Below are 25,212 nucleotides of genomic sequence, written 5' to 3'. Positions count from 1 at the left end.
GTCATTTCTTGGAGTGTCCTAAGGGTACATGCCAAGATTGGTTGAGGTCAGTGAAGAAGCATAGACATTGAAAGTGGACACAAACACACACACGACATTTCTGTTGTATATATATATACTTTTTTGTTAAATAATTATTAGAGATGTCGCTTTAAATATTTTTTGGTGTTAAATGCGCGTATTATATGTGTTAAAATGTATCCTCATGATTAAAAACGCTATTTTTCGTTTCACAAAGCACAATTTCTATACTTTAAAATTTATTTGTACCAGTGGTTCAGAATTAAAGTTGGGGATTTTTAATGCTAAAACCAGCGGCTCGATCCCAACGCTGGGCCCAACGCCCATAGCCAGTTTTATAGCTTTGACCAAACAAAATGGTTTTTAAGTTTAAACTTCGGTTTCCTTTCTGTTCAGTTTGTTGTCATTTCATTTTAATTCCAAGTGGATCTTTAAATAGTCCCAAGTACTAGTTTTTACGTCGGAAGACACTGATCTGTGAAATGCGTTCAATTTTACTAAGTTCTAAGTTTACAGCACAAAGTCACTTAAACAGCATAAGCTTCAGAAGCAAGCGTTGTAAAATTTAAGATACTGATGTACAGTTTCACTATTCATCTATTTTATACTTGTCGTATGTACATTTTATTTGATAAAAATATTTAACAAATAAAAAGAAACTACAACGAAGAAAATCCTGTAAAAAGAATTAGATTATGTTATAATATAATTCTCTTTACAGGATTATATTATATTATGTTATATGCATGTGTACGTGGAATAAATTTAACTTAAACGACGACGTCTCAGAAGAAACTAACTTCATACACATGCGCAGTGCAAGGAACCAGTCTGAGTATCCTCGGCCCCATTCACAAGTTTTTTGCTTATCTTTTCCAGGGAACAACCCACACACCCTCGTGCTGTACGTGAGTGGGTTCGGTCCAAGTCATTCATGCCGTAGCCACTTTATATAATTGTGGAGTACAACTAGTGGCAAGAAGCCTGAATGAATGTGTAGGTTTTTCCTTAGATCCAGGTAAGAAGCGAAACCAGCGACAGGGAATTTGAAGCGAGTGTATTTGGCAGCGTGGTCTTGGCGCGCGCGGGAACTATATTTAAGATTGCGCAAGGAAAACACTAGAACTTTAACTTTGCTTACTACGAGATTTTCAGCCCTTAAATAAATTGATATTGTCAGGTGACTTCCAAATCTCAAGACTAGTTGAACTTGGAAAGAAAATAACATGGCTGATCGCTGTCACTTTCCGAGTGTCAAGAGACAAGTGACCAAGTGGCCCCTAATCATGACAGTTTTAATATTTTATTCGGTTTTCATAGCACCACATTCCCTCCTAGCTAGTAAACTCCCCCTCAGTGCTCGCCAGGGGTACAAGCTGGCTTATAGAATCTTCTACCAGCGTGGGGTGAGTACAACTCCTGTCATAAGTTGCTTTTGCTTTATAATTTCAACCAGTCATGACTGTATGATTATAACGTCTGTTGAATTAATAAGAAACGTATTATTTAAGTCGTTAATTCGAACTGTATTTCGTTTTTAAATCTGAAATTTATAAGAACTGGGCAACAAGTGTGGGGACCACAGACTCAATTCTATGCAGAAGATATTCTACGATTAATATATAAACCAAGAAGTTATCTTAATGCAATCAAAACTGTTTATCGAGTATCTAATACATCTTGACATTTCCTAACAATTTAAACATTTATAGCTGTTGAAACATATATGAATTTATATTATTTCTTCGATTCTTGTATCCAAAAGAAGTAGGTGCAAGTTCATAAAAATATAATATAATTTTATATAAAAATAAATAACCATTGCATCAGATATTCTTGATATTCTGCACTAATTAAAAAAATGATTCATTGCGTTAAAACTGCAGATGTTAAAGATGTTGCTGTTACCAACAATATCTTTTTTTTTCAATGAGTGTACTAAATATTCAAAAGTATATTGTTGAAACCTTAGCCTGACTGCCTCCAAAAAACTAAATCCTTTTTTTATATTTCTTGTACGGGCCTTGCTTATACTAATTGTTTATTTGTATATTTTTATACGTGTAGAGTATTTACGTGAGACGTAGAGTAAGGATTATTTTGTGAAGTTAGTAGACATAGTGTGTTTCGGAAACTTGAGAAACCGTACCATCTAGAAGTCTTATTTTACAGACTATTAAAAGCTACGTTCTTAGAGCAAAACTAAAAATCAAGCTGACAATCAGTATAACTAATTATATATTATTTTCTTACGTTTCTACTAAAAAATATATGAAGAATACTTATTATCTGGAAACATTCAACATCATAACTTGAGTGACGTGTGCAAATCGCCCCCAGTAGCTCAGTTATAAGTCTTAGGGCTTATAATGCTAAAACCAGAGTTTCGATACCCATGATGGACACAGCACAGATACCCCATTGTGTAGTTTTGTGCAGAATATAATACTTAATGTAAAATGTTAAGAGAACAAAGAACCAAGATGAAAAATTTGTTTCAACTGGACCTACGAATTTGTTTAATTAAAGTTTGTTTGCTAGTGGCATTACACAAAGTAACTAATCTCTCCCCTCCCCCCTCTGGTCGTCTAGCGATAAGCTTGAGAGCTTATAAGGCTAAAATAAAGTTCGGGGTTTCATTCCTGCGATGAACAGTTTTTCGTAGGTAATCCGTTATGTAGCTTTGTTTAAAGAAACAAACAAATTATATAATATTATTCCTTCCTTGCCTTGGTGCCAGATAATGTTCAAGAACTCGCTAGTATAGGCTATTAATTTGGCCTTACAAGTTACGTCAAAATATTAACATAGTTTACGATGTTAACAAAATTATTGTAAGTAATCACAGTTTGTTCTAAGTAATATGAAAGATCTTTCATATACAAAGTTACATTGTACTTATGCCATTCGTATTTCTTGATGGTAATGTTTAGTAAACTTTCTTACAACAGTATACATGGTGCTTCTCTTCTCGTTTACCTTTTAATAGAAAGTCTGGAAGAATGTAACAGTCCTTTTTTTATTTAAATATACAGGTGTTTACAACAATACTCGAAAGAATGAATTTTCCTACAGTTATCGTATAAATTCTTCAAATACGTTTCTACGTAAAAATTACAAAAAAAACATGAATAAAAAAAGAATCATTTTTGAGGTTTAGCTTTTACCAACAAGTGCTTATAAGTAACTTTAGTTCCATATAAAATGTTAAAAAAACAATAACTTAAGAACTATTAGGAGAATTTCCATCAAGATACTTACAGCTGTATTTTATGCTGATATGGGTTTTACTTTAACTAACATAGAACACCCAAAGCCACCCTATGATTCACAGAACCCCCAACACATACCAATCAAGCTCCTCCATTATCTATAACTACTTCTACATCCACCCCAAGATGGGGCCGTACCTGACAAATGTCCCGTTAGGACACCCGACCGTAGCACCTGAGCACGTGTGCTAAGTTTGCCCCTTCTAGCTTGTAAGTGGGGGTATTAACACACTTTGGATCTCCAGAGGGACCAAATTCTGGTTCAGCGACCCTAAAAACCTACTTCTAGATCCTCATCACGCTTGGGTGACCTTCTGGAGTCGTTTTAGACCCTCTTGGTAGAGAGGATTTACGCCATTTTGATAAAGACTCCCCTTCCCTACGAGTCCACCTCCCAAGTTTCATCTTGCTAGCCTTAAAACTGTGAGAAGAGTTATATAGAATAAGTTACGTATATATACAAAGCTACAAGCTGAATTAATGTAGGATTATAATCAGCAACCCAGTAACGCTGTTAGAACACTACTGTATTGTCAAAGTTAACGACGCCGTTTTATAATCAATAAAAGCTTGCGATCATTGCTTGGATGTTTCTTTAACACTAAACCTCGACTTTAATGATTGCGGTAAAGTTTCAATGACGCGGGAGGAAGGAGAGCAGAACAAAAAGCTTAACAACAAGCACGTGACAAAGGTTATTAATACTGTTTGGATGAGTTGAAAAAGGTCACAAGTTGGAACTTCCTAGTTTTATTGTTATTTAGTCTTAGGATCGTGACGTCAGCTACGGAGTGACAAATGAAGCCTCAGCCCATCCATAAATGATACACACGACACAAAAGCTTTCCCCAGGTATTTCCCCTTCTTGTGTAGCATCGAACAGGATTTGGTCTAGCATTACGACATGAAGTTATGATTCAAGGCCAGACAAGTCGTGAACCGAGGCAGTGTTTTCGTTGTAATACTGCTATGTTGACATTATATCTAAGTATATATATGTGTATATTTATAAACTTATTGTACGACTTTCATATTCCTGGAGCTTAACACATTGCCTCATATACAGCAAAGTTGTGAGGTTCTTCCAGAATGCTAAGTCTCGTTTTTACTACCGGTCAAAGTCTTCTTTTTATTTACGGTCTAAGTATTCTTTTAACTAGCGGTCTAAGTATTTTTTACTTCCGGTCTAAGTCTTCTTTTGACTTTTGGTCTAAATCTTGTTTTTACATCCTGGCTAAGTCTTCTTTTTACTTCAGATCTAAGTCTTCTTCTTATTTCCGGTCTAAATCTTGTTTTTACATCTGGTCTAAGTCTTCTTTTTACTTCCGGTCTAAGTTTTTTATTTCCGGTCTAAGTCTTGTTTTTACATCCGGTCTAAGTATTCTTTTTATTTATGGTCTCAGCAACACTCTCTACCTTCTGGCCATTTCAGCTAAAAAGATAAGTATATGTGAACAGTGGATCATTTTTTGGAACATCTTGAATAAATGGGAAACTCGTCATTGTTATCTGCTGTTGTTGGTTGTAAATATAGAACGCTGACTCTACCTTCGCCTGGCATTTTGTCCCATTTTAAATGCGTTGAACTCTCTTTTTACCAGATTGATTCTAATAAATCATACTGAGCATTTGATATTTAGCTGTTTAAATTCACTTCAAAGTAAATTGAGAAAATTATTATATCACTTAGAACTCAGGAAAACACGACTGGCCCGCCATAGAGCTGAGAGTAAACATGTCTTTTGAGGTGAGACTGAACACGTGCAGTTAACGTAGAGCACACATTTCTTTGTAAACAGTTGTAAAAAATGTTTATTTATTTTCTTCTCCTTATGGTGTCTGTAATTTAATGCTTGTTGAACAGGAACCTCCTACAGTTTCTATTCCTTAGAATGTCAGTAATGTAGTGTTTGTTGAACAGGAACCTCTTACGGTTTCTAATCCATAAGGTGTCTGTAAGGTAGTTCTCGTTGAAGAGAATTAAGATGTCTGTAATGTAGTGTTTGTTGCACAGGAGCCTCTTACGGTTTCTAATCCATAAGGTGTCTGTAAGGTAGTTCTCGTTGAAGAGGAACCTCCAACAGCTTCTACTAATTAAGATGTCTGTAATGTAGTGTTTGTTGCACAGGAGCCTCCTACAGTTTCTATTAACTAAGGTGTCTGTAATGTAGTGTTTGTTAACAGGAATTTCCTACGGTTTCTATAACATAAGGTGTCTGTAATGTAGTGTTTCTTGAACAGGAATTTCCTACGGTTTCTATAACATAAGGTGTCTGTAATGTAGTGTTTCTTGAACAGTAACCTCCTACAGTTTCTACTAACTAAGGTGTCTGTAATGTAGTGTTTGTTAACAGGAACATCCTACAATTACTACTAATTAAGGTGTCTGTAATGTAGTGTTTGTTAACAGGAACATCTCACAATTACTAATTAAGGTGTCTGTAATGTAGTGTTTGTTAACAGGAACATCCTACAATTACTACTAATTAAGGAGTCTGTAATGTAGTGTTTGTTGAACAGGAACCTCCTACAGTTTCTACTAACTAACAAACACTACATTACAGACACCTTAACAGGAACCTCCAACAGTTTCTACTAATTAATTTAATTCTTTTGCATCTCTAGAAAAATAATTATGTGAATTGTGTACGTATATATATATACATATTGTATGTCCTGAAATATTGTTATTCAACGATTTTTTATCGCCGTACAAAATCATTAAACTTCACAAAGAACAATAGTTTTTCTAATGTTAAACATGGTGTACTCTGCACTATGTCGTACTTGCACGTGAGTAATCACGAGTTCTTAGAGTTCAATGATAAACAGCACAACATAAATTCTGTAATAAGTCCATTACTGATGGATTTTTTTTTTCATTAATGATTCAGTGTTGTAAACACGAGGGGTTATAATGCTGAAATAAAATATTGAGTTCGATTCCCCACGTCAGACATAGTGTTGTTCTGCTCTGTACATTTGTACTAAGTTGAACAAGCACTGATTTTTTCATTTGAATGGGTTCTTTACCTCATTCGTTATGTTGGCGCTTAAAGAAATTAAAACACTGACAAGCTTAAGTGCACATATTTAGCAAAAGAAATTTAAGTTTCACTTTTACCTTTTTATAGATTAAGCTGTTTGTAAGTAGTTTGGAAATTACTAAGTGTTTACGTGACGAATTATTTATACATACATAACAGTCCCCTTGTGGATCAGCGATAAGTTTACGACGTTACAACGCTGAAATCTGGGGATCGATTCCCCAAGGTGAGCAGAGCGCAGATAGCCCATTGTAAAACTTTGCTCTAAAACAAACAAACCTACACGGCTTTAACAACATCCTCCTAACAAGCAATCTTTACTGTATCTGGTCATCTGTTGCTTTGAGAATTTCTTGTTGATATCATACATATCTTATCTTAGCCATTCTTCTTCTCGTTCTTCTTCAGGTATTTCTGATTTATTTAATATATCTGTGTGCGTAATCAACCTGTTTATTAAGCTGTGAAATTTTTCTGTACTCATTTTCGTTAATATATATATATTTTGGTGTGAATTGGTAAAGTTGGATATCAAGGAACTAGCTGCAATTCATAAATTCACTGATCTCATAAATACAAAAAATACTATTTTGCTGTTTGAATAGACCAAGCGATTTTCTTATAATAACTAATAGCTAGATACCGGATGACAATCTCTGATATGCGTAGTTTTTGATGCAATCAGGTTTCGAGACCAGCTGGGTGGTAATTTATGGTGTTGTTTTGTACTTTCTTCGCTTGGAGTCGAGCCCCAATACTCCTAGTATGCCAGACTAGTGCTCTACCACCTGAGCTGAAGGTTCAACCCACTAGATAGCACTTTTTAACAACTCCAATTGCCTCATACTCATAACCAAACCTTACCGAAAATATAACACTAAGACACTTTTCATAAAATAGTGCTGAACCGGGGAAAATAAGGTAACACCAGTGTTCCTCGGACACTTTCATAGTTATGAAGAAATAGTATAACCAATAATGATAAAACAATCTTTGGTAGACTCGTATATAACCACCAATCAGCTCTTAATCCATAACAATCATGTGTACCTAACACGATTAACTTAAAGTAGATTAAATCACAATGGGCTACCCGTGCTGTGTCCACCACGGGTGTCAAAACCTGGTTTTTTGGTATTACAAGCCTTTAGACATGCCGCTGAGCCATTGGGGGCATCCTGAAATACAAAAAACAAAAATGACCTGCCCACGTACTTCGATCAAAAAGAAAATATTTGCAGTATATTTTCTCATTGAAATGTCATAATTATATTTTTAAAGGTACAAATATAATGTGATCTGAATCGAGGCTATTAAAGAAAGGGTTTAGAACCTAATTATTTCATTCACGGCACAATTTAGTACTAAATCTTTAACTCTAACTCACCTCACGATTATATTTATTCTTTTATTTATCTATTAATGAGGCGTCTAGCATTATAAGAGTACTGGCTAAGTCTGTGTCAGAGCAGTTTCTATTTTTAGTCTGGACCCATTATGTTATTGAATTTTTTTCTGATAAGTCATTTTCGTCTCAATTGTAGTTAATTCGTTCAGGTTTCTTCACACAGATTCCTCAAAAAATTCCATGAAAAACCTTTAAAAAAATCACATGCAATATATCAACGTTAGTTCCTTTTGATCTAGGCTAATAACGACAAATTAAATGTTGGCGACAAAACTATTATTTTATTATCTTTTTTTTGGGGGGGGGATAACGAAATCAAAACAAATAATCCCATCACAAGCATTTGTGATGGACCGAGCGTGAGCTAGTGGTTAGCATCCTCGACTGCGGATTGATAGGTCCAAAGTTCGAGGCGGAATATGTCGCTGAAATCGCTCCATACTCTCAGCTGTGGATGCGTTATAATTGTGACAGTGAATCCCGCGGCAGAACTGCTAACTTGATACCCTTCCTCTAAATTAGGCCTGAATCTCAAGGGATTATGACCCGGCCGTTTCACCTGTTTATCGCATAAGGTATCTACTGCTCGTGTTGGAAACATCAGATTCCAGTTGCATATATGACACAGCTGCGATAGTTTCTATATACTTAAAGGTTTTTGTAAGAAAATATTTCCTTTTAATAAAGGCTTTTGTCACTTACATTTACAATATTCAGATTGGGCTAAATTTATTTTTTTTTATCGGGAGCAGGAAATATTGAAATTATAATTACAGGTATTTAATTTTTTCCTTTCTCTTTATACTGTAATCTTTTGAATAGGTTTCCCAGTGAGGCAGCGGTAAGTTAAGGGACTTACAACGCAAAAATCCAGGGTTCGATTCCAGCGGTGGACATAGAAGATAGTTCAATGTGGCTGTGCGCTAAAATAACAAACAAACAGTCTGTTAAATATTAGGCTAGCACTATGAAACATCTTATTCAAAATATTGAAGAAAATAACAAAAACAACAAATAACAGAAATAAGAAATTCACATGATTCTAAGCGGAGCTTTCCGCGTTACATACAACATACCAAGGTACCTCCACTAACTCCTATAATGCTGTATTGTTGTACACATGGAGGGTTCAGACCATCAAGCGTATCGAGCCCATGGTTTTAGGCATGTCATACAAACTAAGCCATACTTTGATGCATAACTGCGACACGTGAAACTTGGGAAAGGTTCCAGACGAATAAGTCTTGTTAGTAACCCTTGTCCTTGGAGATGTAATGATTAAGATCAACGTTGTGTTGATATAGGATAAAAGTTTGTAATTTTTTGTTTGTTTTTTTTGGTGATTTTTAGTTTTTTATTTATTGTGAATTATTAAGCACTATAAAATATCTGACAGATCTAGTTTTCTGTGTCTTTTCTTAAACTGTTTCTTTTCGGATTCGTTTCAATAGGAGAGGCCAAAAGAAAAAAGAAAGAGAGAGATACGCATCCAAATGTCGAAATTTTCCTAAATTATAAAATAGTTTCATAGAATAAATAACTTCATAACAAACAAACCTATCTTGACAATAATTGCATTTTAATAGTTTATCATCATTCAAACGTGATTTTTGTTCAGTCAAAATAACAGTAATAAAATTACACCAATGACAATGCGAAGAACCAACATGTTTTTTATAGGCCTTTCTGAAAGTCATAAACATATAATCTTTCTTTTGGGATGAAACAGTGCCATATTTATTGAGATCTACTTGTTTCTTTGTAAGGATAGCACTCTCTTTTATATGCTACTTGCTAAGTTGATATTATTTGAAATTTATAATACTTTTTAGTCATAATGCTACTATTCTAAGCCCTTAAGTTAGTCACTGAAACAATGGGGGAGAGAAAATTGATAAAATGCTCTACAGTCTCATGTGGCCTTAGAAAAAATGTTGAAAAAGTCAGATATACTAGGTAATTCATTAGGATTTAAAATATATTTATTTTCTGATTTATTCTGAAATTTTTTTGAGGAAGGGGGTGTTAATGTGTATGAAAATTTTGTTTTTGTAAAAATAAGTGACTGAAAATAACAACTCGACTTCTAACTTCAACTCGTAACTGGAGGTGGAGGTGGGATGTCGAATGAACACCCCTATATTCTAAAAGGTCCACTATCTTCTTATTATTCTCATATTTTAATAAACATTTGATTTTCATCACTTAAATTCTTTATGTAGAAAAGAATATCCAAATTTTATTTGAAAAATACCTCACCCATTTTGCAGTGCTGGCTACGCTCCTGAACACCTATGGGTCACTAATTAAAAAGGGTAGCCCAATTTTATAAGATTTACAAGGAAATCTTAGACTTCAAAATAAACTAATGCATCATGTTTTATTTTTATTCTTTGATCTCACAACTTCAATTTTCTAAAGCTAACGAACTTTATCGAAAATTAGTTTGGAATTCTGAAAGTATAAATATTATTATGTTTTTGTAGATTATACGTTCTTTTAAATAATCCTTCTTTTAATACAAACAAAAATATGATAGTTTTATTTTACGCCCAGCATTTCTAAATGTGCAAATTAAGTCAAAGATCAGTTGTCAATCAGCCAGGTTTTGGTATTTCCTGTTTTTAACCTAAACCGTATGTTATGTGACACATATCGGCGTAACTGGACCTCATGTGGCGACATACACGTGTTAAACGGTCAGGTGAAAACCTTAAGGTTTAGGCATAGCCAGCTATTCCCAATTTGAAATTGGTGCCCAGAAGGAGGACAACTCACCAGCAGCACTCACCGTCCACACGGACACTCTTAATTGAAAATGAGATTGACTGTTACAGTTATAACACTCTCACAACTGAAAGTAATGAACGAGTTCCGCCCCATATCGAGTCTTGAAGAGTAGACCTTTCGATTCAAAGACTGACTCATTAACAACTGGGCCACGCCTAACACCAGTATTCCGGATTATCGTTATTTTTGCAATTCACTTCGAAATAATGTGCAGTTTTGTTTTATGCAATAATGAAATGTTGAACTTTGAGAAAACATTTTCTGTTAAAACTTTAAAATATGCATTAAAACACAAAGCGATTGTTATTGATGATATTTTTATTGCTATTTCCTTCAAAACTGAAACACACCTGCAGTTGTGTAATTTTCTTGTATAGTTTCATACTTATTATTGTGTGTGTATGTGTGTTTTTATAGTAAAGCCACATTGGGCTATCTGCTGTGTTCAGCGAGGGGAATCGAACCCCTGATTTTAGCGTTCTAAATCCGTAGTCTTACCGCTGTCTCGCCGGCGGATTAAAAATACTACTCTGTTTTCATTCGGAATGTTTTAATTATGAAAAACAAAAAAGTTAGGATTTTTTCATACTTGCATACTTTTTAACGTTCTGCCTTTGAAAATGTTTAAAAATATTTTTTTGTAATCAAAAGCTTAATCAAATAACTAATTCATATAGGTTTCATTTACTCAACAACGAGGTCGTAGGATTTTTTAATACTATAATACGTTGCAAGGTGGTTCGACTTGCAACATACAGGTCGTTGGTTTATTAAGGAAATAAAAAATGAAATATATATATATATATTTAAAACTGGTTTATTATTATTTCATTATACACTTCATATTATATTATTTATTATTATACTCGCAACGCGAAGTGGGCCCTGGGCAACTGCCCCATTTGCCCATTGGAAAAAACGGCCCTGAGATTAAGTGATTTTATCACAAACGGTGGGTCTATTGGCTTGTAATACTTCGCCAGCTGTATATATATAAATAGCATTTCAAGAATGTTTTGTTCTCTCAGTTCAATCCAACTGACGAGTTCTAGTATTCAACGAAGGGCCTCTTGATCAGTGACTTGTGGGAGACAAAAGATGGATCTGAAATACTATTTTTACACGCCTCTTGTTCTGTATCAGAAATGGTCTGATTAAAGGAATGTGGGAAAAAATATCCGCAGTTTACTCACTTTTTATCACAATGTTTAGGCCTAACATTTCACCAACTTTCAGCGTTTAAACCTTTATTTGACAAAGTAATGTTTAGGCCTAGCATTTCATCAGCTTTCAGCGTTTAAACCTTTATTTGACAAAAGAATATATATGGGTATGCGTCTGCTTATAACTAGCGAATCGCTGGAATGAGTGTCACCAAACCTAAGGGGAGTGACATAGGGGTCTGCTTCCTGGTTTGAACGCTTGATGTAATATCCCGGGGGGGGGGGGCTATGTATTCCTCGTGCGTTGAACGAATGCGACAGCTAGTATACCTTAGTAAGAACAGTTTCGTATAACAATTGTTTGTTTGTTTGGAAGTTCACGCAAGGCTACACGAGGGCTATCTGCACTAGGTGACCCTAATTTAGGAGTGAAAGACAAGAGGAAACGCAGCTAGTCATCACCACCCACCGCCTACTTTTGGGCTCCTCTTTTACCAACGAATAGTGGGAGTGACCGTCACATTATAACACCTCCACGGCTGAAAGGGCGAGCATGTTTCGTTGGACGGGGATTCGAACCCGCGATCCGTAGATTGTGAGTCAAGCGCCCTAACCACCTGGCCATGTCGGGTCCCGTATAACACACCGACTAAAAATGCTCAATGTTATACAATAATACATCAGAAACTGAAACATACGTTAGTTGTAAGCAAGAACGTTTCCTAATAATATTATACAAAAATCAATTATATTATCTAAAAGAAATAGCCAGTGTTAGGACTTCCGTCAAGACTGCAGCAGATTAGTAGCCGAAACGTAAGATCAAAACTATTTAGTGATTAGTATATGGCCATTAACAAAAAAGTAATATTAGTTAATAATTACACTTAACTGATCGTATAGGCTATTAATCATGGCAAGTTTGAAAATAATATGTTGTATAATACAAGAAAAAAAAACAATTTGTGTAAAGATGAAATTATTTCCTGCAAATTCATGGGGAAGTATGAAACTTTAGGAAGTATATAAGGTCTTTAGGAAACACAAAGTTTTTCAAGAAGTCTTTAAAAAGTATGAAATTTTTGGAAGTATATTAGGGCTTTAAAAACGCAAAATTTTTCAAGAAGGCTTTAAAAAGTATGAACGTTTTCGAGATAAAGTTTTTAGGAAGTATGAAGTGTTTCGAGAAAATGATTTTAAGAAATGTGAAATCTTCAAGATAGTTTTTCGGAAGAATTAAGCTTTTTGCTGCAAAGTCTTTTGAAGCTATCAAACGTTTTGGGATAAAATATTTAGGAAATATGAATCTTTTGGGGTAACGTTTTCAGGAAGTATGAAATTTTGGGGATTAAAGTCTTTATAGAAAGTGTGAAATATTTTGAGTAGAGTTTTTAGAAAGAATGAAACTTTTCGCGTTAAAAGCTTTTAGAAAGTATGAAATATTTTGGGGTAAAATCTTCAGGAAGTAAGAAACGTTTTGATGTGAAGCTTTGAGGTGTATCAAACTTTCGGGGAAGCATTTGGGAAAATATATATTTTCAGGTAAATTATTTAGGAAATATTAAATATTTGGAATAAAGTCTGTAGGAAGTAAAAAATTTTGGGGGGCAATGTATGTAGGAGTATGAAATATTTTGGGGCAAAGTCTATACTATTAAGAGTCTTTTGGAATAAAGTCTGTAGAAAGTATGAAATCATTTAGAGCAAAGTCTGTAGGAAGTAAAAAATATTTTGCGGCAAAGTATGTAGGAAGTATGAAATCTTTTGGGGCAAAGTATCTAGGAAGTAAAAATATTTTGGGGCAAAGTCTATACTGTCAAGAAACATTCCAAAAACCTTCGTTCTGTAACTAGAACAGCATTTTTTTAAAACCTTGAGAAGTTATATGAACGCAGTCAGAAAATGTACACCGCTTTTTTTAGTTCAATCTAACGAAGAGCTAATTCTCGGAAAAAACAACAACAACAGCAAAAAAAACACGGAAAACTGAACAGTTATGTTTTTAAGGAATTCGCTATTCAACATTTGCATATATCTGGAACAGCTCATCCCTATGAAATGCAACGGCGCCAGCAAGTCGGAATAGATGACGATTACAATTGCCAACGTGATTAGAACAAGTTACTGATTGATGAAGCGGAACGTTTCGTGTGGTAGGAGAGTAGCTAAATAGTTCATTAAAATCACTCATATGTAAAAATCTGAAACACGAACGTACAGACTTTACTTAATTGGGAAAAATACGTTCATAATACACACATGTGTTGTTTGAATTTAGTTAAATCTAGATAAAGTAAAAAAAAAATGAATTTCTAGATCATAAGGCTAGTGTTTTGCTAAGAAGATTTAAAACTTGGCGCCACATAATTACAGAGAATAAAACTGTAGTTTTTATTTTATTTCATTAGCCCTAAAAAGAGGAAATTGAAACTATTACACGAGAACCACTCAGAAGCTCCAAAGTTAACCCACGCACATCTTGATAACCATCGGTTTGATTGCACTGGTGCAGAAAAATAATGTCCACAGGTGTACGATCCGCTGAGTAGACGGTGCTTCTCGTCAGCAGGGGCATAAGTGACAGTTTGATATATTAACACCTCCTCGTGGTTGATATGTCAAGTTAATGGAATGGGAAGGTCCACTTGCAACCCCCCCGTTGCTATGGGCCTGGGGTTACTTTCTACAGTGTAGCTCTTTGAGGCGTCATTCAATCTTATCATGTTTTAATATGTGAACAGTTGAGACAGCGAAACGCTAGATGTTAGTCAAAATCAAACTGCTCTATGTTTTCACATATGAGTCATCTTAAGCTATCATTATAGATCAGGACAACTTACTAGGTTGTACTCTGGATACTGGATGCAGAACTGAACACAGACAATCCGTCTAGATCACGTGAAGAGGGAGCTACTGCTACACATTACGTCATCGAGCTTGAGGAGGAAAGCAGAAACCTGCCCATTAACTCATTGACTCTCTGTTCGAAGTTCACAATACCAGTTCATTTTGTCTGACGTGTGGGGGCAGAAGTTCACAGAACCAATTCGTTTTGTCTGACGTGTGGGGGCAGAAGTTCACAGAACCAGTTCGTTTTGTCTGACATGCGGGGGGGGGAGCATATACAAAAAAAAGAAATTAATATGATCACTTGCTAATCAATACATAATTAAGTAGCTATACGGTTGGAGTGCTTAAACAATCACTTGGATAAACCTAATGCTGAAACCATTTGCTTCGTTGTGATAATTCTTTGTTAAAAACGAATTACAACAGATATAGGATGTACTGAACATTATATTTGATATACAAATACCCAAATGATTAACACATTTGGATGAAGCATATATCTTTTTTTTTAATAACAATGAATTCTGAAAAAATTATTTTCATATTTATAATCCTAAGTTCTAGAAACATTTTTGTTTCCAACCGTCTTGTTAAACCCCCAGATTACTGACCTGTGTTTCATATAAAAAGTAATTAATTAACAATTCGACTTAGGAAATCGTAAAGGCTACTAACCATGACAAAGATTGTTTTGGGGGAACCACATACTGCATGACCTTGACTAAAAACAATAACCAAAATATGGGGTGAAATTACTATTTTTTTAGGTCAAATGCAAAGGGAACCTTAGCAATAATTATTGCGATTAATTGTAATATTGGCTGTATTTTGTTTAAAATAATTTATGGACTTGCTTGTTATTAAGGACAACGTGACCATTGACGTCGTGTATCCACATGCAACTTGATGCGTAAATAGTTTAGAAGAATGTGTTTGAAATGCCGATATAATCCTTGTGAATCCCATCGGTAATTCTAGGGTTACATCAACATCATTGAACATCTTTTAAACGTTTGTACAACATGAGCTAGTAGCTCAAACAAGATAACAGAGCTTTATCAGCTGTGGATATAAACAGTTTGAAACAAGAACTCTGTATAGCTGTGTAGGGCATGGGCTAATTCGTATCCGAATTTTTTAGAAATCAAAATGATATCGTAGTATTGTTTTCTTTTGATTAGTTACAATGATACCTCGGTATTAATCTCCTAGGATTAGTCACAATGATACCTCGGTATTAATCTCCTAGGATTAGTCACAATGATACCTCGGTATTAATCTCCTAGGATTAGTTACAATGATACCTCGGTATTAATCTCCTAGGATTGAGCAAAATGTTCTTTAGGTATTGTTTTCCTAGGATTAATCAAAATGATCTAAGGGTATTGTTTTCCTAGGATTAATCAAAATGGTCTTGAGGTATTGTTTTCCTAAGATTAATCATAATGATCTTAAAGTATTGTTTTCCTAGGATTAATCAAAATGATCTTGAGGTATTGATTTCCTATGATTAATCAAAATGATTTTGAGGTGTTGGTTTCCTAGGATTAATTAAAATGATCTGGAGGTATTGTTTTCCTATGATTAATCAAAATGATCTCGAGGTATTATTTTCCTAGGATTAACCAAAATTATCTTGAGGTATTGTTTTCCTAGGATTAACCAAAATGATCTTTAGGTATTGTTTTCCTAGGATTAATCCAAATGATCTTGAGGTATTATTTTCCTAGTATTTTGTAGAAAGAAGAGCTTCCCAGGGAGTCTCACCAGCCGCATCTTCACGCTACTTATACGTTGTTTTGAGTTCACGCTACTTACCAGCTTCTCCTATAACAAGCTGAGGTCAGCTGACCATGACAGCGTTATTTGGTTGAGCTCGTTTTCCCACAGTTGTTGGCTCTTTCTTTGAACAATAGGACTAACTCCTGGCCTCTGTCTGCTCCAGGTAGTCAGATTTCAGCCTGTGTCTTTAGAGCTCCTGAGCTCTAAAATGTGGAACAATGAGAGGTTTGAAAGTCTCAAAGAGTTCACTGATTGTTAGATTTCAGGGAACAAATGCAGTCACTAAGACGATTAGAGGATTTATATCTGTGTGTGTCAAAATGATGCTGACTAAAACATTCTAACAGTTTTACCAATCAACCTGTTATATATATAGGCGCCGATCCTGGGGGCCTGGTCCCCTGGATCCTTAGCAGTGAGGGACGGCGTACGTATCTGTCACCTATTTTAAAGATCTCTTAAACATATATATATATTCCAGTTATATTTCTTCAAACTATAAGATATAATCAAACAAAGATGTCAATATTACCGAATAGGTTAAAACGTCCCCTTCTGCCGGTCACTGTGAACATTTTCTTTAATACCTTATGACGTCATGCAATATTTTTCTTAAATATCCCCCTCCTAACTAACTTATCGACGCCCATGCTTACACATACTTGATCAAAATGTAATTTAACTTTCATGACATATATCGTCCCTCGAATACATTAATTTCCAAAAACACTGTTATTCAAAGTAGCCAGTCAACAGTACTCACTGTTATTCAAAGTAGCTAGTCAACAGTACTCACTGTTATTCAAAGTAGCCAGTCAACAGTACTCACCGTTAATATTTTCCTCGTTAATAACTCAAGTAATTCAACACGTATGAAGTTCAATTTAGGAAGTTTTAACCGCCATTGTAATAGGCCGCTCGAGATACTTAGGGAAATGTAGGGCTTTCGTTTTGTACACGAAACAAAGTCATCATTGTACGATACTACGAGTTTCATTCATACAAGAGTTGTACGGGTCACTTTACCTCGGGGTATCACAAGTAGAGCTACATCTGTGATACACGAAACGGACGTTTTTATTGGAAGTTTTACCTGAAGTCTCGCTTGTTTATGTTCGAAACTTAACTGACGGTATGTAAACTCTATCCTCCTTTCTTTTTCTACATTTCATATTTAATTAGAAATATAAAAATAACTTTATTAAGTTCCTGTGGGCTCAATATCTTTACCGTGTTTATACAAATTATGAAAACAAAACTCTGAATGAATCCCTGTTTATACGGCCTGAATTCAGTAGAATATAAAATTCATTTCTAACCAAGGTCCTCGGGTCAAAATCAGTGTTTTCTTTCTGTGTGGGTTTGTGGAATTTCACTTCTAAGCAAAGTCTTCGGGTCAAAATCATTGTTTTCTTTCTATGTAGAATTGTGGAATTTCACTTCTAAGCAAGGTCCTCGGGTCAAAATCATTGTTTTCTTTCTATGTAGAATTGTGGAATTTCACTTCTAAGCAAGGTCCTCGGGTTAAAATTATTTATTTTCTTTTTATGTGGGATTGTGAAATTTCACTTCTAAGCAAGGTCCTCAGGTCAAACCATTTTTTCTTTCTATGTGTGATTGTGAAATTTGACTTCTAAGCAAGGTCTTTAGGTTAAAATATTTTTCTTTCTATGTGCAATTGTGAAATTTCACTTCTAAGAAAGGTCCTCAGGTCAAAATCAATTTTTTTCTTTATATATGTTTTGAAGTTGATCCTTTCTGACTAAATGATTCACTAAATTTATCTAATGAATTTCGCTTCAATTTAACCATTGCTCTTCAATTGTCCCTATGTTATCTTCTCCTATAACGTGTTTTTCTTGTCTTGGTTGCTGAAAGTGATCTTATTAGGTGGAGAATTGTTTGAACTGATGAAACATGAAACTGCAAATATAAAATTCGCGGTTCTCCAACGTATATTATAAAATTTATTCTTTGTCATTATTACATATGAATCTTTCATACTTCGTCAGCCTGATTTACGTTTCAATTCACATGGGAAACATTTTGTGTTTTATGGCACATCGTCAGAGCTTCAAATGTCAAATCTTTTTCTACTAATTATATTCATACTTAAAAAAAAATAATCATACAGGAAGGCAATCAGACAATGCTGTATTTGCCAGTGTGTGTGTGTATTTGTTTGGTTTGGTTTGAATTTCGAGCAAAGCTGCATGAGGGCTATCTGCTCTAGCCGTCTCCACTTTAGCTGTGATAGGCTAGAGGGAAGACTGCTAGTCAACACCACCCACCATCAACTCTTGGGCTACGCTAATCGAATAGTGTAATTGACCGTCACATCATAATGCCCCACGGCTGAAAGGGCGAACATGTTTGGTGACGGAGATTCGAACCCGCGACCCGCAGATCTACAAATGAGCTAGCTATCTGGACTGTACCTCCCACGGGTATCTAAACCCGGTTTTTAGCGTTATAAGCTCTAGACTTGCCGATGTATCAGCGTGAATCTAGCTAGCTGAATAGAAGCTATTAAAATGGCCTTACCGAGAGTAAAATAGTTGAACTTCAAGTATTACACATGTAAGAAAACTATATTACATGTTATCGACGTTAACAGACAGTACAGCTTTGATTAATAACTTTTATGTCATGGATAAAGATTAATGATTTTAACTATCTTTCTTTATGGGCATGGTAGTCATGCTGCCATAAATTAATTAACTCTGAAGCTATAATCACAAACTATTTTTATTTGGTGTCTTAGAAAACCATCTTTGTCTTTCCTTTATTAATCGCCCCCCCCCAGTGGCACAGCGGTATGTTTGCGGACTTACAACACTAGAATCCAGGTTTCGATACCCGTGGTGGGTAGATCACAGATAGCCCATTATATAGCTTTGTGCTTAACTACAAACAAACCTTTATTAATCACCTGAATTAAAGAACAACATTTTGTTTAAAGATGCTGAGATATATCCTTCACAAATGTAAAATGGGTATAAATATGAATATTTAATAACTATAATCCTCACAAGTATTAAATATTTAAGTTGCGTAAGGGGTCGTATTGTCATAATCATTCATGTAATTGTATATTTTTTTCAAAACCCACAAGCTCCTAGTGTGTTTTTTATATTATGAAGGTAATATTTTACAAACCGTAAAGTTTTAAAAACACTCGTATGGACAGAAGTTTTACGGTTTGATCTCTCGACTAGATCTTAGAGGTCCTCCAGTGAGCCAGCAGGATGAAATCCAGAGTTCCATTGCCCCTGATGGACAGAGCGCAGATATGCTATTGTGTGTAGCTTTACGCTAAGACAAACAAAACAATATCTTAGTGACAGGAGATCAAAGTTATTGTAAAAAGTAACGATACATACACAACTGATATTGTAGGTAGTGCTTTTGGCTACAAACATCGACTGGTCAAGGACGTTAAGGGGCGTAGTTTTCTCCCTCTGAAAGCATTTCTGATTGTATCTATATTACATACATCAATGTTTTCCCTTTAAAATTTGGAACTGTCTTATTGATAAAGTATTGTTTTCATTGCAAAAAGTGAAAATAAAGAAATACATTTCTTTATTTTGGTAAAGAGATACCTGAATTATTTCTGTTTTTTTTTCTACTTACGAATAATCATTAATGTTAGAAACACATAAACCAAGTTCTCACCTTAATAAGGATAATTCTAAATTGACCAGATACATAATTTGAATTAATAATAATATCACCAAGAGGAAATCCTGAGAATCTTGACTGGTCTTCAGCACCATGGGATCAAATTTCATTTGGAATCAATTTCAACTTGTACAATAATTTGAATTAATAATAATAATATCATCAAGAGGGAGTCCTGAGAATCTTGACTGATCTTCAGGACCATGGGATAAAATTTCAATTTGAATCATCTTTAACTTGTACACTGGTCAGAAATAAATAATCTGTGAGACTGTTTAAATTAACAAAAAATAGCCTTTACAATAACCATTTTTGAGCAACTTGACTTACTTTGTTTTGATTACTCAACGGCGATATCCCATGCAGAACTAAGCCTATGTTGAAACAATGAAAGGGAGAGTTTTCAGTACAATATCAACTGGAGTGAGCAAGAAAATGTGGTTATTCAGGTCTGGCTAAACATCTTTTAAACGACTACATAATAATGTTTGTTATTCAGTACAAACTACGGTTGGCTCTCACAGGTTTCTTGTTGAAGAGGGGTTTACAGTTCTTTCATATCACTTACTCTGACACGTACTTCACTAACCTGTCAACAACTGTTGGTAGTGGCATGTTCTCCAGTATACCATAATGAAAGCATGCTAATCTTATAACAATCCAGAAATTAGAGCATAACGTGGACGATTCCAGATCTGATCATCTTATGTTAAAAGACTCAGGAAACTGTTGAATCGTCCCAAAAAGAAGAGGAAAAGGACGTTACTGGACGCTGCAAACATGCTGAAGACAGTGTCTAAACTGATGTGGAAAGAAGCTTTTCAAATAACTTATGCGGAAATGATTACATAATTTTTAATCATTTTATAAAATTTTAGAAGCCCCCCAGTAGCTCAGCGGTATTTTTGCAGATTTACAACGCTACAAACCGGGTTTCGATACCCGTGGTGAGCAGAGCACAGCTAGCGCATTTTGTAGCTTTGTGCTTAACTTCAAATAAACAAACAAACACAATTTTAGGGATTAAATTTTAAGCTACATTTTAATGAAATGTACACTTTACTTTTAATCGTTTATCTACAAAATATATTCAGCTTATTTCATATCGATGAACAAGGATAACTTATGTAATGATGATGATATAAAAGCTTCTAGAAATAATTTCAATCTCAAATCAACGTAAATGTTATTTGAATTCGATCTGTATATTTTTATTTCCATACATGTTTTATATACGCCTCTCAGTGGCTCAACGATACCCATGATTGGCACAACGCAGATAGCCCATTGTATAGCTTGGCGCTTAAACACAAACAAAAAATGCTATGCACATCCTATTTAATAAAAAAACGAATTTTTTATATTTTATTAAATGTATAAGAAAGACGTCAATTTTTCCCAGTTAAACATATGTTTAAATTTAAATATGAAAAATATAAATCATCTAAGAAGTAATATATAAGACTGTGTATTTTGTGTAGTGGTTCAGACTTAGTATGACATAGAAACACGGAAGTTTGAAAAAATGTAACTGTAATTGTTGAATGATATCAAAAATGAGGGTACACTTGAATCAAAACCACAGGCCGGCACAGCGGTATGTCTGCAGTCTTACAACGTTAGAAACCGGGTTTCGATACCCGTGATGGGCAGAGCACAGATAGCCCATTGTGTAGCTTTGTGCTTAATTCTAAACAAAATCACAGTAGCTGAAAATACTTTGTGTTATTACACGTATATATGAATTAGAACATTCTTGTTAATTGAAACTTTTCTTCTCCGAAGGCAAAAATAAACGGAAAGGTGTTGTTCTTTAGTTATTTTCCTTTTTAGACAAACATTATGGAAATTAAGTTATTTGATTTAAAGAGTTGAATCCATTGCATTAACCGTAGGCTTAATGGCCCTATTTCTGATTCTCGTGTTACTGCTAATATCCCAATATTTTTATTGATATATTTTCTTCAGTACATTTTTTCAGGCTATAAGTCTACTAAAGAAGATTCGACTTTCTGTGTTTATCTGTGCTTATTAGATTAGTAAACATGAAGTAGCTCGAAGTAACACAAATTAATAGAAAATTACTTGTTGAACGATTCATGGAAAAATATACCATAGTAGTCGAGCACAGTTTGGTTCGGATCGTGTTTTTAAGGAACGAAAAAAAAGCAGTTGTCAGAGAAGCATTGGGACGTGTTAAATAACTGACGGTTACGAATGGTTAACAATTGACTCTGAATCTAATATTTCTTATGTTAAATGAGGCAGAATGCACGTGTTGCCACAAATGGCGACAAATTGCTAGAAATCCTTAGAAACTATTATTGTCGCCATCTAGAAACGGGAATTTATTTTTTCGTGTTTTTTTTTTTGTCTGTTTTTTTTTGTTTGTTGTTGTTGAATTTCGCACAAAGCTACTCGAGGTCTATCTGCGTTAGTCGTCCCTGATTTAAAAGCAATAAACAAGAGGGAAGGCAGCTAGTTAACACCATCGACCGCCACCTACCGCAAACTCTGGAACTTCTCCTTACCAATGAACAGTGGGATTGACAGCCAAATTAAAACGCTCCCACGGCTCAAGAGGCGAGCGTGTTTGGTGACAAGATTCGATATCGCGTCCCGCAGATTGCGGGTCGAGTGTCCTAACCACCACGTCATACCAGACCGAAAAGCAGAAGTATCTTTCTTTGCACACGATAACTTATCATCTTGTTCCTCCAATGGGGCTTATGAGTTTTACTTATGCAAGGCTGTTCAATATGCGCAGCCTTTTAAACACCGTTTGCTATATAAAAAAACCTTTTGATGAAAGAAAACATTTTCACTGGGTGGTGCAATTTTTCCCAACGTTTTTTTGTAGTTAAGGGCAAAGCTACACAATAGACAACCTGTTTTCTGCCCACCACTCGTATCGAAACCTGGTTTCTAGCGTTGTAAGTCCGTGGATATACCGTTGTACCACTAGGAGGCTCTTCCTAAACGATAATCTTAATTAAATACATGAAAACGACAAAAACTTGTTTCAAAACATCAGTTCATGGGAACTAGATAAGTTGGAGTTCTAAGGAAACTTATTTTCTGATAAAGTATTCAAAATGCTTATTTTTTACATTATAATAACAAGTATGAAAATTCTTAAGGTCTCAATATATTGTACATATGGAAGCCGCCTTGCTTATATTGCACATATAACGTACAGGTGACAAATCTATCTTTGTTGCTTATTATGCATGCAAATCCTTCAGTTGTGTAATTGAATGCTCTTACTTCTAATTAACTACCTCCCCCAATGGTTTGGCGACAAGTCTGAAGGCTTGTAACGCTAAAAACCAGATTTTTACTCGTGCTGGACACAACATTGAAATCCCATTGTGCAACTTTATGCTTAACAAAAAACAAACCAAGTAACAGTCTAAATTAAGCCACTTCTAGGTAACTTACCCATTTATAGCTTACCAAGATATAAAATCCCCCCGTGGGATAGCGGTAAGTCTACGGACTTACAATACAACAATCCTGGATTTGATTCTACCCGGTGGACAAAGCAGATAGCCTCATGGGGCTTTATTCTATAACAAACCAAAATATTATTTTATTACAAGTTACAGTTCTTACACTAAGGAAGAATATTTTTAAAGCAGATACGATGTTTTGATCACTGGTGCTATCATTCTCAAGTTATAACGGTAAGGATGGTATGAAAGTACAGACAGTAATTTCAGACTAATTATTCATCATTATTCTGATATCTTTATCGTGTCCAGTGTTAAATGCGTGTTTATATTTTGCTTTTACGTTTTTCACTGCTTTGTTTTCTATTTTTTTTTTTCAGAATTCTGAAGAAGATCTTCCAGAATGTTCTCATTTTGAAGTGTGTAACAAAGTGGATACGTATTCGACTCCGTGGATAGAACGTCAGTGTCGGTGTCCAGCAAAGCATTCCTGTTCCCTTTCCTCTAAACTGAACGACGGTCACACTGTCTTGGACAAGTCAACACAATTTAAGGTTTTTACTAAAGAATATACGCTTTTGTTTGATTTTTAAACTTTCTCTTTATACAATGACAATGTTTAAAAATAATCTTTATGAGAGGCTACATTTAATTTCGAATTAATGAAGCGTGGACTGCCAACTTCTGTCCAATTAAAGACATGGTCATTTTGACGTGAAAAAGAACTTGGTACCTTGATGGGACAGCTTTGTTTCTTTGTTTTGAATTTCGCGCAAAGCTACACGAGGGCTATCTGCGCTAGTCGTACCTAATTTAGCAGTGAAAGACTAGAGGGAAGGCAACTAGTCGTCAACACCCACCGCCAACTCTTGGGCTACTCTTTTACCAACGAATAGTGGGATTGCCGGCACGTCATAATGCCCCCAACGGCTGAAAGGGCGAGCATGTTTGGTGGGATGGGGATTCGAACCCGCGACCCTTAGATTCCGAGTCGAGCGCCCTAACCACCTGGCCATGCCGGCTAGTTGATGGAACAGCGGTAAGTTATTTCGCAGATAGCCCAGTGAGGCTATACTCTAAAGCAAAAAAAAAGACATAAGTTAGTGTGCATTTACACTAAGAAAAGTTTAGATTTTTTATGATAGTAAATAGGTAATTAATTCTGATGGTCAAATATTATATTGCCCGCTTTAAGTATGAACATATATGAGCAGAACGTATTATAGTGATCAGTGTGCTCGTGCTGGAAATCGGAGTATTTATGATTCGCGATCTGTTGCTGCATAATCATACTCTGTAGTTGGGGTCGCTGTAAGAGTGATGGTAAAATTTTACGATTCTATCAGACAAGAGTAGCCCAAGAGTTGGCGGTGGGTGCTGTTGACTGAGTACCTTCGTCATAGTTCACCAGATCAAAATTAGAGATGGCTATGTGGGCCCGGCATGGCCAGGTGGATAAGGCGCTCGACTCACAATCTGAGGGGCGCGGGTTCGAATCCGCATCCCACCAAACATGCTCGCCCTTTCAGCCGTGGGGGTGTTATAATGTGACGGTCAATCCCACTATTCGTTGGTAAAAGAGTAGCCCGAGAGTTGGCGGTGGGTGGTGATGACTAGCTGCCTTCCCTCTAGTCTTACACTGCTAAATTAGGGACGGCTAGCGCAGATAGCCCTCGTGTAGCTTTGCGCGAAGTTAAAGAAAGACAAAAAACAAAAATAAACAATTTCAGTAAAAGCTATTAG

The 25,212-nt window shown here is 35.3% G+C and overlaps 1 protein-coding gene across 1 annotated transcript in view; it reads left to right on the top strand.

Moving 5' to 3' along the window:
- The window catches only part of LOC106459564 (protein giant-lens-like), a 56,624-nt gene that overhangs the window by 29,023 nt on the left and 2,389 nt on the right, over positions 1 to 25,212 (top strand). The window contains exon 2 of the mRNA XM_013919191.2: positions 23,850 to 24,023. Within this exon, the coding sequence (XP_013774645.1) occupies positions 23,850 to 24,023 (174 nt within the window). The remainder of the gene's footprint in view (positions 1 to 23,849; positions 24,024 to 25,212) is intronic.

Source organism: Limulus polyphemus, unplaced genomic scaffold (genome assembly GCF_000517525.1).
Source record: "Limulus polyphemus unplaced genomic scaffold, Limulus_polyphemus-2.1.2 Scaffold628, whole genome shotgun sequence".
Taxonomy (NCBI): Eukaryota; Metazoa; Arthropoda; class Merostomata; order Xiphosura; family Limulidae; genus Limulus; species Limulus polyphemus.
This window is presented reverse-complemented; position numbering and strand designations above follow the sequence as displayed.